The sequence below is a fragment of the Equus przewalskii genome, chromosome 5, assembly GCF_037783145.1.
Source record: "Equus przewalskii isolate Varuska chromosome 5, EquPr2, whole genome shotgun sequence".
Lineage (NCBI taxonomy): Eukaryota > Metazoa > Chordata > Mammalia > Perissodactyla > Equidae > Equus > Equus przewalskii.
The window spans coordinates 85,861,694-85,877,112 of record NC_091835.1 but is presented as its reverse complement, the minus strand read 5'-3'; the positions used below and the strand labels follow the sequence as shown (position 1 = coordinate 85,877,112).

Genomic DNA, 15,419 nt, shown 5'->3' with positions numbered 1-15,419 from the left:
AATGTATTTTTCAGGTAAGCTCAAAAAACCTAGATTATTTGTAACTAATGTGACTGGAACAACGGAGAAGTTTTAGAGTTGAACAAACAGGAATCAGGAAATCTCTTCATGTGAAAAACATAATCTTGTTTCATTCCTTTCTTAAGTGTAAATTTTGGAATTCTATACTAATACGATTCCATGAAATAAATTAACCACACTGCGTCATCAGACAAAAGTTCTATACTTACACTTTAAAACTGGATTATCAGCACTGAAAAACCACATAATCTAGAATCACAACATTCTTAAAATATATTTAGCAGAACCTATCAAACGATGCAAGAGCTCAAGTAGTGTGACTAATTAAAATCTAATGAGTCAAGGTAGTTGGAAGTGGTTGTGAGGCAGGAGGAGCTATAGCCAGTATAAATAATTAGCAAAGGCCATATTGGTCAAGTCCATGAGAACAACTCAGAGCAGAAAAGGTTACAGGGAGAACTGATTCTGCGTATCATAAAGATCTGGCAAGAAATTGCAGACATCAAGTTAGGCGAAACTCTAGAAAGGTTAAATATGACATTATTCTTTATTAAGGACAGTGCCCAAATCAGAACCTCAGTCTTATAATCAAAGGCTCTTTGCTATTTACACCATGAACACCCAGTTACAATTTTCGCCACTGTTCACTTTCCCAATTCAAGGAAAGAAAAGATTAACTGGGCTAAAACAAATGATTAGCAGATAAACAGTTAGTTAACCAAAGCTGCTGCTGTCACACTAGCTGCCTTCACAGCCTAGAGGGAAGTAAACGAGTGGGTGGAAGGGGGAGAAGGAAGCTGGGTATGTATCTGAGCAGGAAGCCTACAGCTTATTCCTACTGGAGCTTTGAACTACTCTGCATTCTGAATCACTACATAACTTGACAATGAATTATAACATCGTGAATAAAGCAGATTTTCTTTGAAAAAATTAAATTCAAACGTTAGGTTTTTTTTAAGCCACTATTTAACAGCACTATCTTTAAAATTCACCTTCTTTTAAAAGCTCAGAAAGAAACAGGAATATTACACTTCAACCATCCTTTCAGCATCCTTACACACTACATAGGGGATGGATATTATTCACCAACTTAATAAATAGGAAAACAAAATCTAGCATTCTAAGGACAGCAAACTAGTGACAAATTCAACAGAAGTTGGGTCTCTGAGTATCCTGAGATTTTCATTTCTAATTCTATAATCTAACCAATTTTGTCTACATTTCTAAGGTGCTCTATCACCCTGAACACAGTCTAAGACTTTAGGGTTAGTCTTCCAGGAGTAACATGTATGCAAGCAATCAACTCTTTGTCTGATGGAGTACTAGCTCTGAATCAAACCAAGAAGTCATCAACTGTGTATCAGAGAATCTAAGTTTTGACAAAAAATACCCCAGAAAATTTATGTTTTGACACTAAAAGAATATACATTTATTATAAGCATGCTTTACTTTGAAAAATGTTCCCAACTATTTCAACTGTCAAATCCAATACAAACCCTTAAATTACAACCCAATTTTTTCAAACTGAGGTGTATCCAACCTGCTGGCTCTAGTTTAATACGACACATCAAACAGTTCAATGCAGCTAGATGACCAATAGAGAAAAAGAAAAAAATGAGTCTTACCTGGTAGTTTCTTTTCTCAGATAATGTATGTCCATCAGTCCTCACCATAGAGTCGTGTCCTGTCCTCACAGTACTGGAGGCAATCAAACAGAACTGTCACTCAAGGGTCGTGTCACAGGAAGGACCGCCCACCAGTTCTCCCTCTAGAGTGGAATTATCCAAAAGCCGTCAAAATTACTAACATGTAAATATATGAACAGTAGCAAAAATATCCAAAATGATACACACAAAACAAAAAGTACATTTTTAACATCCTAATTTTTCTTTCTCTTAACCACCTAGGGAGGATTAGAGTGGCAAACATACTTTATTTGAGATAGAAATGACTAAATATGAGAAACTCTTCCCACCCACTTCTACTCTCTCCAATTAAAACTGCCTGCCAGACCTCAGACACAAGGAAGAAACTTATAGTGAACAAAAATGGAGTGGACAAAACAGTTCAACCTTCAATTGACATGTTTTTTCTTCTAAATAAATATTCTCCTGTTAGTCTCAGAAATGTCTAATAATTCAGTTTCATTTAATTTCCAATCCCTCTCCTCCAAATGCTGACTTACACAGCTGCTACTACGCCGTTTATGAGGTTGATTCCTAGGCCATAAGATGGGAAACATCATACATTCTTAGGATGATTAAGAGCTGCAAATTTAACGTAATATTCTACTAAAATTCACTCCAAATGAAGAGTAGCAACAAACGTCAACTTTCTGGATGCCTTTCTCCATCAGTCCTCCAATTTCATGCATCTTCTAATAGAATTTGCTTTTTATATTTGGGCAGAAAAATAATGGGGCTCATTTCTTAACTTGGACAGAGATAAGTCCAAAATTACCAGGCATTGTGCACCTCACAAAAAAATCACTGAAGCAAAGATAATAGTTGCTACAGATGCTAACTCAAAATGTAAATTGAAAATGAGAGACCAAAAATTCAAAAGCGGTATCTACAAATTTTAAAATGTATGTTTTGAAGACAAATGTCTCTCATCTAAGTCTTAGTAAAACGTTTACCCTAGGGAAGGAGTAAGTATACCTACTGAACTAATTATAGTTGCTAAACACTAAATATATTTAAATTTAGAGCAATTATTTAACGTTATATGAAATTTACCTTGGGAGAGCATAATAAAAACTACTCTAAATTTATAAGTAGTATGAATTGATTTTATGAAAAACCAACAAGCACACACATAAGGATTACCTCTAATAATCTAATCAGAAGGGAAGAAAACATTTTCAAGGAAAATAACCATTAAAAATTAATACTAGATTCAAGGTTTAAGAAAGCACCTAATGAAAACCTATATTCTGGCTCCTATTTTATGCTCAATCACAAAGTTAGTCGGTGCTATACTTTTACTTAATTTTGACCATCTTATATTGTGTATATATATATATGGCTGAAATACTTCAAGATACCTGGCTGTATGGCAAAAATGTAATTGCTCACTACCAAATTTATATGTACCATTGGATATAAGTATGTCTCTCTCAAAAAAACAAGGAGAAACATTCCTTAGGCCCTAAGTACATTTGCTACTGCTAATCGAATTCTTACTATGTAGCAAGTTAGGTTATTCAGAAGGAAAAATGATCACATGAATTGGATCTCCAAGAACAGTTAAGCGACACACATTTAGCTCCAACTTAAATGTTCAGAATTGTCATACAATGAGAGCAAAACTATTTTATTACACATCCTCTAAACAAAATTAACCGTATTTTAATGTTAGTGTTTTATAATATTAATAGGCTTTAAAACAGTACTTGCCTAACTCTTAATGTATTCCTGGAAACTCTGAATTCAATGAATAATAGTGCAATTTCAGTTTTTTCTTATACAATAGGAATGTTTTCCTCCTTAGATAAGTTACGTTTAAATTAAAGTTCGTGCATTATCTTTAAATCATACTAGTTTCATCAAAAAATATGTTAGAGGCAAGGGAAAACAGGATTGAAACAAAAAAACCCACTATTTGGGAAAAAATATTTACAAGTTACTTATCTGACAAAGGGTTAATCTCCATTATATATAAAGAACTCACACAGCTCAACGACAAAAAATCAAACAACCCGATCAAAATATGGGCAGTAGACATGAACAGACATTTCTCCAGAGATATATGGATGGCCAATAGACACATGGAAAGATGCTCATCGTCACTAATCATCAGGGAAATGCAAATCAAAACTACACTAAGATATCACCTTAAACCCGTTAGAATGGCAAAAATATCCAAAACAAAGAGTGATAAATGTTAGAGAGGTTGTGGAGAAAAAGGAACCCTCATACACTGTTGGTGGGAATGCAAACTGGTGCAGCCACTACGGAAAACAGTATGGAGATTTCTCAAAAAATTAAAAATAGAAATACCTCATGATCCAGCCATCCCACTACTGGGTATCTATCCAAAGAACTTGAAATCAGCAATTCCAAGAGTTCCATGCACCCTATGTTCATTGCAGCATTATTAATAGCCAAGACGTGGAAGCAACCTAAGTGCCCATCAACTGATGATGGGATAAAGATGATATGGTATATATATACAATGGAATACTACTCAGCCATAAAAAAGGACAAAATCGTCCCATTCACAACAACATGGATGGACCTTGAGGGTATTATGTTAAGTGAAATAAGCCAGACAGAGAAAGATGAACTCTGTATGACTCCACTCATAGGTGGAAGTTAAACACATAGACAAAGAGAACTGATTGGTGGTTACCAGAGGAAAGGAGGGTTGGGGGGAGGGCACAAAGGCTGAAGTGGTGCACCTACAACATGACTGACAAACAATAATGTACAACTGAAATTTCACAAGGTTGCAAACTATCATAATCTTAATAAAAATTTTTTTAAAAATACTAAAACAAAAAGATATATTAGAAATCTAAAATCAGGAAAGACAATTTTCAACAGTATAATCTAACTATATAAAAAAAGATAATTATAGCTTCATATGCTAAATAATACCTTGATTAAAAATAAAAGTTACTATTTAATCTGTAAATTTACCAGATAAAAGAAATCCTAACTTCAGAGTACTACGGATTTTAGCACAAATAGAAACTTGTTTCTGTTCATCTCTTTTGTTCCCCTCTTGGGATAACGAAGTATTTCACAGCTTATAGTTTCCAATCAATAGCCACATATGCTCTAACTAATACAGGAATCAATATTTTATATTGAACTCCTAACTAAGGATCATATCTCCTTTCAGTAAGCAAAAGGAAAAACGAATAAAGGCCTCTATTTTCTTCCAGGCAAACATAAAAGCTAACATTTGTCACCACTATCAGTTAATAGATTGTGTTGATACTTGTCACACCAAGAATAAAAAGATGCACGATAGATGAAAAAGGATGTGAGTATATATGTGAGACAGTATATGAAAAGGAGCAAGCACGAGTAAGAAAGTGCCTAAATTTGTGCAAGTTTATACACTGATTTTTCCCACAAAGTTCTACAAATATTCAAAAAGTTGGAAAAGATAAATATTTACAAAATTACAGTGAAATTTTTAGTAAGCCAGGGATGCCTTCCAAGATGGAAAAACAAAGACTATATTTACCCTCCTACCTTAAGTAATCAAGAAACTAGACAAAATACATGAAACTGATTTTCAGACACTGGACATCATCTCAGGACAGAGATCATCGGGAAAAGAAGAAATAAAGTAAGCCCTACTGCCCGCCAAGTTATGACGCTGAGACAGGAAGAGGGGACGTAGAACCCAATCAGAGCCCAATGGTTCCAGTGAGTTAAGGAAACGGAGTTCAGAGTTAGGGGACACACAACACAGCTAGAATTCGTAAGGCAAACAGAAAGAAGGAAGCTGCAGGGACAAAGAGCTCCAAAGATCTAGAGAGAGATTCCCCTCGAGGGTTTAGCTGAGTAATGATCTGTGCAAGCATGTGAAAAAACTATTGAGTCTGGAGAAGAATCCTCTGTAAAGCAGTCAGAATAATCCCCAGAGCTCATGTTCCCATCAACCAGAGAAGGAGCTCTTACCACACAGGGTATTGAATAGAGTTCAGAAGGTAAAGAATACCTCAGCAATGAAACCATATAAGCTTTAGACTAAAGGATGTTCTGGCGTAGCACTAACAAAGCTTAAAACCAAGCCTCAAAAGGATCAAACTAACTCTAAGTACCATAACTGTATCCCAAAACAAAGCCCAGCAATATTTAAAATAATATAACAAATTCCAGCATTAAGTAATGTAAAATTAAATGTCTGGCATCCCTGGGGCAGACCCGGTGGCGCAGTGGTTAAGTGCACACATTCCGCTTCAGCAGCCCAGGGTTCGCAGGTTCAGATCCCAGGTGTGGACACAGCCCCGCTTGGCATGCCATGCTGTGGTAGACGTCCCACACATAGAGTAGAGGAAGATGGGCATGGATGTTAGCTCAGGGCCAGTCTTCCTCAGCAATAAGAAGAGGACTGGAAGCAGATGTTAGCTCAGGGCCAATCTTCCTCAAAAAAAAAAAAAAAGAAGAAGAAAAAAGAAAACAAAGAAAGAAAAGAAAAAAGAAGAAAGAAAACTTAAAAATGTCTGGTATCCCATCAAAAGTCACTGGCCATGCAAAGAAGCAGGAAATACAACCCATAAGACGGGGAAATATAACAAATGGAAACAGACCCAGCAATGATTCAGGATGAGAGAATTAGTAGACAAGGAGGTTAATACTGGTATTGTAAATATGTTCCATACATTCAAGAAGATAAAGAAAAGTATGAACATGGAAACAGAAACACAAGGTATCAAAAACGTAAATGGGGAGCACAACAGAGAAAGTTCTTTATGGTGACAGAAAAGCTTCCTATCTTGCTCGTGGTGATGGTTGTATGACTCTTCACTGATAAAATGCCACAGAATGACAAAGACATACAAACAAGTGAATGAATGCAAACCCGGTAAAATCTGAGTTAGATTTGTAGCCTAATTAGTTATATTGCACCAATTTCTGGTTTCAATAATACACTATAGTTACGTAAGATGACATGACTGGAGAAGATGGGTAATGGGCATATCGGATCTCTATGTACTATTTTTGCATCCTCCTATGAGTTTATAATTATTTGAAAGTTAAAAGATTTTTAAAAAGCTCAAATTGATCTTCTGGAGATAAAAATTCAATTAGATAGGATTAACATCAGATCAGATACTTTGAAGAAAAGTTTAATGAACTAAAAGACATAGCAATAGGAAAAATCCAAAATTAAACACAATGAGAAAAGCGACTAGGACAAAAGGAACTGAGACAATACCAAGCAGGACAGTGAACTGTTCGGCAATATCAAGCAGTCTAACATTACTGTTACTGGTGCCCCAGAAAGAGTGGGAGAGGAGGACAGAAAACGCTGGCCAAACTTTTCCTGAATTTGATGAAAATTATAAACTCACAGATTCAAGAACTTCAACAACCTCCAAGGAGAACAAAAAAACACCTCATCATTTTAGAGTCATACTGCTGAAAAACAGTGATAGAGAAATCTTAAAACAGCCAGAGGAAAAAAAACAGAATACAGAAACACAGATAGCAACAACGCAAATCAGAGAGTAGATCAGCATTAAACTACAGAAAAGGGGCAAAAAACCCCTGTCAACCAACAACTTTAAATCCAGGTAAAATATCTTTCAAAAATGAAGGTAAACACAGCCACCCTGGAAGAGTCTGGAAGTCTTATAAAGTTAAACACATTTACCATACAACCCAGTAATTGTGCCCCTGGGTATTTAACAAAGTGAACTGAAAATTTATATTCACACCAAAACCAAGATATTAATATTTATACCAAGGAAGAGGTCCTTGAATAGGTGAACGGATAAACAAAATGGTACAACTATACAATAGAATTCTATTCAACAAAAAAAAAAAGAATAAGCTATTAATTCATGAAACATAGATGAATCTTAAATGCATTTTGCTAAGGGAAAGAATTCAGACCAAAAAGTCTATATATTAAATGTTTCCATTCATATGAGATTCTAGAAAGGCAAACTACAGGCACAGAAGGGAGATCAGTGGTTGCCAGGGGAGTGGAGGGGGGTGGGGAAACAACTGACTGCAGAGGGGACACACAGCGAGACTTAAAGTGACCGAACTAGTCCAGACGGTACCAGAGTGTGGGTAGATGACACTACGCATGTGTGAACATCCAGAGAACTTCACAACATAAAGAGTGAACTGGAATTTATGTGAATTTTAAAAATCACGGGATGTTAGAAATGCAGACCTGACAAAAGGCTAACTGTATTACAAATGTGTGAAATAGCCACACTGCCGCGGGTATGGGAAATGGTGCTAACCTAAGTAACTTTGGAAAATGGAGTTCTGACTGGAAATGCAAAAGAAAAAAAAGAACCCTATATAAACATTGTACTCTAGCTGGTGAAGTGACTTCCCACAGGGCCATGGGTTAATAATTCTGCAACTGCTATGCATGTACACTGGAGATAGACAATAAGCAAAAAAGGTGGTGGCTGGCAGGAGCCAGGTTTCTCACTGTCACAGAGGGAAATTACAGACAAGCAGAGGAGGTCAATCTAGAACAAACTACGTAGTACTGGATTAGAGTCAAGGACAGCTCTGTTGTCATCAGTGTTCTCAATTATAAAATACTTTAAATACAGTAATCATTTAGACTGTTACAGAATAGTTACCATCATTGGTGTGCTGTATGCCACTTGAAAATAGATTAAGTTGATAAAATGCTAGGTGATTAACAGGTATTTCGAAATTATATTTTAAAAGATAAGCTTCAGGGAGCCAAGGGGTTAAAGTCCCACATGCTCCGCTTCAGCCACCTGGGTTCTCGGGTTCAGATCCCAGCAGTGAACTTACTCCACTCCTCAGCCGTGCTGTGGAGGCATCCCACATACAAAATAGAGGAAGACTGGCACAGACATTAGCTCAGGGCAAATCTTCCTCAAGCCAAAAAAATAACCAAAGAGGAAGACTGGCAATGGATGTGAGCTCAGGGTGAATATTCCTCACCAAGGGAAAAAAAAATTACAATGTAAAAGATAACCTTGAGAAAAGGGTATTTTAAAGATTTTTTTTAACAATGTAAACAAAGCTAATATTGAAAAAGCTCCAAATTTTATTGAATATTTGCAAGTAACTAAGTCAAATAAGTTTCTCTCTAATCTTTTTAAGACTGATAGAATTAAATTTCAAGAATGCAAAGTAATTCATGTAACACACACATCACTAGTGTCGACCCCTATGCAATAATTTCTCTTAAATTCAAGATACTTTTTGAATAGGTTACTGAATTACACCAGCATAAATGGTGAAGAACAAATATTTTACACCTTTTCTGTGTTGCAAAACCCTTAAAATAGATTTAGTCACGCTATCAGCTTAAAATCTGACAAGGAGTCAGTAACAGGGAAAACATAAATCAAATCTTAATTAATAAGAAAAAAACAAGCAGGCTTATTCATCCTAGGTGTTTCCCTAACTCAGAGCCTAATAAAAATTCAGGACACAACATTCTCCAGACTAACAAATGCTAACTGAACCCCAATTTTTCTCCTTTCTGAAAAAGATTTCTCAAAACAAGAAATCAACAAGAGGGCTGGCCCCGTGGCCAAGTGGTTAAGTGGTTAAGTTCCCACGTTTCAGCAGCCCAGGGTTTCACCGGTTGGAATCCTGGGCAGGGACATGGCACCACTCATCAAGCCATGCTGAGGCGGCATCCCACATGACACAACGAGAAGGACCCACAACTAAAAACACACTACTATGTACCAGGGGGCTTTGGGAGAAAAATGAAAAATAAAACGCTTAAAAAACAAAATAAAATAAATAAATAAAAAGAACAAGAAAATACCTTACTGGAGAGGAGAAATAATTAACTTTATTCTCCAACTTCTACTAAATTTTGGATGTCACATCATCACACAAAAATATATACGTTGAATGGAAGAGAACCATAAAAATCTGAATTCTAGTATGAGCTTGATCAATTTCTCCTCTCTGGCCTCAGTTTCCTAATCTGTAAAATACAGTGATTGATTTAAATGAATTTTTAAAACACGAGTAGCTCCAAAGTTTTATATTGGAGTATCATGGTAATCCACTTTGGAAAGTGGACAATTACAGTTGATTTTTTTCCATGTTTCCTTCTTTCTCCCATTTTATTGCTCAGTAGTACTTATAACACTGCCCAAATATTTTGGAATTTGGGAATGGTTTCTAAAATATCTATAATTTGGTAGTCATTGCCACACTCAACTTTAAGTCACAATGTGAGTTTGGTCAGGTGAACACAGCTGAAGCAGCAGACAGATTTGATTTTTCAATATGGAGGACACTATATTCTATGTTGCTATTAGTTAGAACAGACTACCAGATGCGACCAATTTCACTGGGGCTCAATGAAAGCTCAAGTAAATGCACTTGGCCATTAGCTTTAAAATCAAAGGGTTTCTTAAATTCCAGAACCATGTCAAGCAACTTTTTCTTGTTAATAAGTAGACTGTAGTTAGAAAAATGTTATGAACTTATTTTTCTGAACTAATTTCTGGTTGAATCACATAGATGAATGTTTTCAAAATTCTGAGTTGACGACTTGTGGTACATACAAGAAACGTGGACAGATGAAATAAAAGTAAATAAAACTCAAAATTTCCATTTCTGGGAAAAACTGTCACATTAACTAAAAATAGCTTTTCTGAATAATATAGGTTTCGTGGGTCTATAATTAACACGTAAAATGAAAAGCTGCCCATATTTACAAAGTAAAACAAAAATAAATCAACACTATTCTCTTGAAATCAGTTTACTCTCTGGATGTCATAGTTTAACGTTTTGTAACTTAAAATTGTGGCTCTTATTTCCTGTAGTGGCAGGCTTCCTGATGCACCACCTCTAACATATCTGCACAGGTCTCTCATGTGTACTCCATGGAGGACTCCAGGCACCTGATACATACAATCTACAATATAAGTAGAAAATCCGTACATCTATCTGTCTAAAAGGCTCAGCATCTCAAGACAGAAATTTTCTACTACCAAGTCTTAAAAAGTCCCAAATAAAATGAAACATAATAGAGCCCTATTGAACTTAAATGATAAAAGTTCAATAATTTCTGAACCACAGGCTTGAAAATTAAAAGCTTCTCATTTGATTTAGGCTTAAATAAAACTGAAGTCCAAAATTAAAACAATCAAGGGATCTTCCTAGTCTTCCTGGTGCCTGAAACTTACATGTTTAGACAAGTTGCTTAACCTCTCTGTGTGATTCAATTTCCTCATATGAAGACGGTAATATCTGCATAGTCTAGCTCATGGCTATGATCAAATAAGTTTGTGGGCTAGATTTATAATACATAAAGCTTCATTTATGTAAACAGTTGTTGTTTGAATTAATTAGAACAGACTAGCAAATGTGACCTTTCTGAATGTGTAAATGACCAAACTAACTTTCTGCAAGTTTAGAGCTAAAAAAAAGTATTTAAATTAATTAAATGTTTTAGAACCTTTCATTACAATTAGCTAAAAATCCACAAGGGTTTCCAAGGATTGACGTAGCTATTGCCAAAACAGTCCCTCTAAAATAAGATCAAGTCATTTAGCCTCACAATCTACTGTGGAATGGAAATGCTGGTTCTATTAATTCAAGAAAGGAAACTGTAAGTTATAATCTGTAAGTAAAACCCGTTAAAATAGATAACAGCTCTCTTCTTACTCTGCCTTATAGAACAGCTATAAGGTTATTAAATATTGTTACTTTACGTAAGCAACTGACCTACCACATGTGAACCAGAAATCTGAAAACTGTAACTCTCATACTAATAATTTTATAGGAGATATATGTGCGTGTGTGTGTGTATATATATATATATATATATGTGGGGTTTTTTGGTGAGGAAGATTGTCGCTGAGCTTACATCTGTGCCAACCTTCCTCCTTTTGCTTGAGGAAGACTGTTGCTGATCTAACATCTGTGCCAATCTTCCTCTATTTCGTATGTGGGTTGCCACCACAGCATGGCTTGATGAGTAGTGTAGGTCTGTGCCCAGGATCCGAACCCCAGGCCACCAAAGGGGAGTGTGCGGACTTAACCACTATACCACCAGGCTGGCCCCAGATAAATATTTTTTTCATAATAATTTATATAGGTTGTTGATTCTACTGATAAGGTGATATTAAAAAGGTCATTTCAACTGACTAGTTCATATCAACTAATTCATATCAACTGTTCAGACTTAACAAATTATCTCAGAAAAAAGTGATAATCAAGTGATGGGGGAAATTATGTGGCTGCTTCTTACAAAAACGTAATTAAAAGGTTGCTCTTAATATAAATCTAACAGGTCAATTATATATTAAAATACATTTTTTTAAATCTTAAAACTAAATTATCTTTCCAGTTTTCATAACAGAGAATTAAAATAAAGCTTAAGTGAAAAGCAGAAAAGAATAATCACAGCTATCCATTTAAAGAAAACATAATAGCCGGTGAACAAACTAAATAGACATTTTCCCAACCCCTCAAAGTTAAGTTCTTGTAAAAGACAAGAGGGGCACCTGGTACACTATTTCTTGCCTGATGGACAAGGGAGCGGCTAGAGATGCTCTACAGAGCCCTAGGTCATGAATGTCTAGAGCGCTAACAGAGGAAGAGACAACAGGCACATTTATCAAGGACAGAAATAGACTACAGGATTTACATTGCTTTGATCACAGGATGCACGTCAGAATTGCCTAGGAAGTTTTTAAAAAATACTCATGTTTCCTCCCTTGCCCCTACTTTAATTAACCAGTCATGGATGGAACCTGGTCATCAGGTGCTTTTTAAAGTGCTCCAGATGATTCTGATTTACAGCCAAGTCTAAGACTGTACAGGAAAGTGAAATCCAAAAATGTTTTCATTCAGCATAAGCAGTGAGCAAAAAAGGTCCACTATAAATCGAAGGTAATGTATGAGCATTGTCTATTTCCTATGCATGTCAACGTGCCCTTCGATGCTCTGAGCAACTCAAAGGAGGTTTCAAAACCACTTAACTGTTTCTCAAAGTTGTTTTTCAGTTATGTTAAGAGATGCAGTCACCAACAGCCCTGAACGGGTCCAAACCCAACCACAAGAGCAATGCCTGCACAGACAGGCGAGAGTGTCTAAAAGTTACCTTTGCTTCATTTTAATGTTAAGATCTCCACCTCAGGAGGAGCTGAAGCCTTATTATCATAACATGCGATGTATGTGAAAGCATGTTTTCAAACTATGCCTATGTGAGCTTATACCACCCTCTACGTGTGATGATGAAACTTCCCTTTTGAATATTCATTCCCCTACCAACAATAAAAGGTGCCTGTTTTCCCTTGTTGGAGAAGCCACAGCTTTGGAAGTGATCCCACATGGTCTCTTTATTTGCTGCAAATAAATTGTACTCTGTGTGACAACTACTTCTGGTGAAGGCTTTGATTTCAACTCACCAAGAAGGGAACTCACTTGGATTCGGTAACACTTCCTTGCCCCTTACTCACTCACCTATGAGAAATAATGCTAGGCCTTAAGCATTGATTTTTAAAATGTCTTTTAAGCAAAAGATTTCTTTTGTTGAAATACATACATTGTCAGGTCAGAAGTGAATAAAAAGAAAAAGCAGATGCAAACATTACAGTAAAACTTCTTTATTAGAAGAAATTTCTAATAAAAAAGTTCCTCTAATATATTCAATATATTTTAAAAACATGTCCACCATCTTAACGTTTCTTCCTAGAAATGTAATATTAACTATCACGTGCCAAGTATTAAGCACTGTGCACTAAATATCTGTATAATTTCCTTCAATCCTCAAAATAATTCTATAACTCCAATCCTGTTTTTCTTTTACTAATGAGAAAACAAACTCTGAGAATAAGGAAACTTACAAGGTCAAGGGCGAGTAAGTAAGCTAGAAGTAGCAGGACCAGAATTTGAGCTTACATCACTTGACCTGAATCCAGTCTTAGCCACCATGCACTACTACCTCTCATACATATATATTTTTTTCATAAAACCATTTCAAGAAATACCAGCTGTTAAACAATACTTCTACTCAGAAGTCTCATTATTCTGTTACAAACAGGAAATTAGCAATGGAGAGGCAAGTAACAGACGTTAATCAGCTGGAGATTGAAAGTTCAGAAAGACTCTGATCAGGAAGTAAAGTGGCCACAATAGCCTTTCAGACACAGCATGAGAGCCTAAGCAGAGAAAAACAGGCAATGTGCTGCAAGGCCAACAGTACATCGTTTTGTTTAGTTTCAAAGCTGGCAGGTTATTTTGTCAGCAGAGGTCTTTGCATCTATCTCAGTCACAGAAATGTACAAATTCAATATATCTTACCTTTAAATAATTCTTTAAGAAAGGGGCTTCGAAATTCCTTCATAAGTCCACTTCCTCCATCTCTATTACCACCACCTTAGGTCAAGCCACAACTATTTCTAGCCTAATTGGTGTTCCTCTATTCTTTCCTGTAGGAATCATTTAACAGCCAATATGGCCTAGGCAGCAAGGCATTTTGACATCTAGAGGTCAAGAGATGAGATGCAACAAGCAAAAGAAATAGAGGAGCAGCCAGTGAGGGAGATGAAAATCAGAGGGTGTGGTAAATACCTTCACAGTTTACTGGGAAAAGTGGTTCAAGGAAGAGTGGAACCAACTTTTTCAAACGCTGTTGATAAAAAAATAAGATGAGAATTAATCTTTGGATTTAACAGCATGGAAGTCACTGGTAATCTTGACAAGAATAATTTTGGTGGAATGGTGGAAACAAAAGCACTGACTGGACTGTGTTCACAAAAGAACAGGAGAAGAAAAACTGGAGACAAAATACAGACATCTTTTTCAAAGAGTTTTGCCATAAAAGTGAGGAGGGAAATGGGGAATAGCTGCAGGAAAACACAGAGGTGAGAGAAGTCTTTTATGAAATAGGGAAGCTTATGGCATAAAGGCGGAAACTGACGACACAGATGGGAAGAATTCCCGGAGTGATGACTGAGGAGATGCGGATGGAATCTCTAAGAGCGACTGGGCTTATACAGGCAGGACATAGCAGTAGAAACAGAGAGAATACAGTAAATGGGTGGGGATTCAGGTAGGTGAATATATCTAGAACTTCCATCAGTTTGAAATTCTCATCTGGTTGCTTCTGTTTTCTATTTTCTTAGCAAAATAAGAAATGAGGTCATCAGCTCAGAGTGAGGATATAGAAAGAGGTGTTAAGAGATTTGAGGAGGGAGAAAAAGATGTGCAACACTCGTCCAAGAAAGTGGGAGGGGCCAGCCCCGTGGCCGAGTGGTTATGTTCGTGCGCTCTGCTTTGGCAGTCCAGGGTTTTGCTGGTTCAAATCCTGGGCATGGACATAGCACTGCTCATCAGGCCATGCTAAGGCAGCATCTCACACAGCACAACTAGAAGGACGGGCAACTAGAATATACAACTGTGCACCAGGGGGCTTTTGGGAGAAGAAGAAAAAGAAAAAAAAAAAAAAAGAAGAAAAAGATAGGCAACAGATGTTAGCTCAGGTGCCAATCTTTAAAAAAGAAACAGAAAGAAAAACATAGGGGGAAAAAAAAAGAAAGTGGGAGAGTGAAGAGATCAGAGGAAAGAGTACAGTTGCCAGTAGCACTAAAGGCCCACTTGAGGTTGGCGTTCATTGCTGCGCTCTTCTCGAGGCACACACAGCTGCAGTTGATGCAGGAGGAGTGTTAGGCAGAGCTGGATTTAACCAAAGCTGGTGAGTACGATGAAGCACGAGACCGGCAGCGG

General features: G+C 36.6%; 1 protein-coding gene across 36 annotated transcripts in view; it reads right to left on the bottom strand.

Moving 5' to 3' along the window:
- CNOT2 (CCR4-NOT transcription complex subunit 2) overlaps nt 1-15,419 on the bottom strand; it is a 110,889-nt gene that overhangs the window by 68,734 nt on the left and 26,736 nt on the right. For 18 of the 36 annotated variants that reach the window (XM_070622085.1, XM_070622098.1, XM_070622106.1 and 15 more), the window contains one exon: nt 1,647-1,719. The exons of 2 other annotated variants lie outside the window; for them this stretch is intronic. Coding sequence is in view for 6 of the 34 variants with exons in the window: in XM_070622098.1 (XP_070478199.1) it covers nt 1,647-1,719 (73 nt within the window). In the remaining 28 variants the exon portion in view is untranslated. Of the gene's footprint in view, nt 1-1,646; nt 1,790-15,419 lie in introns of all 36 variants that reach the window. 16 more of the 36 variants (XM_070622071.1, XM_070622074.1, XM_070622084.1 and 13 more) reach the window with 1 other exon arrangement.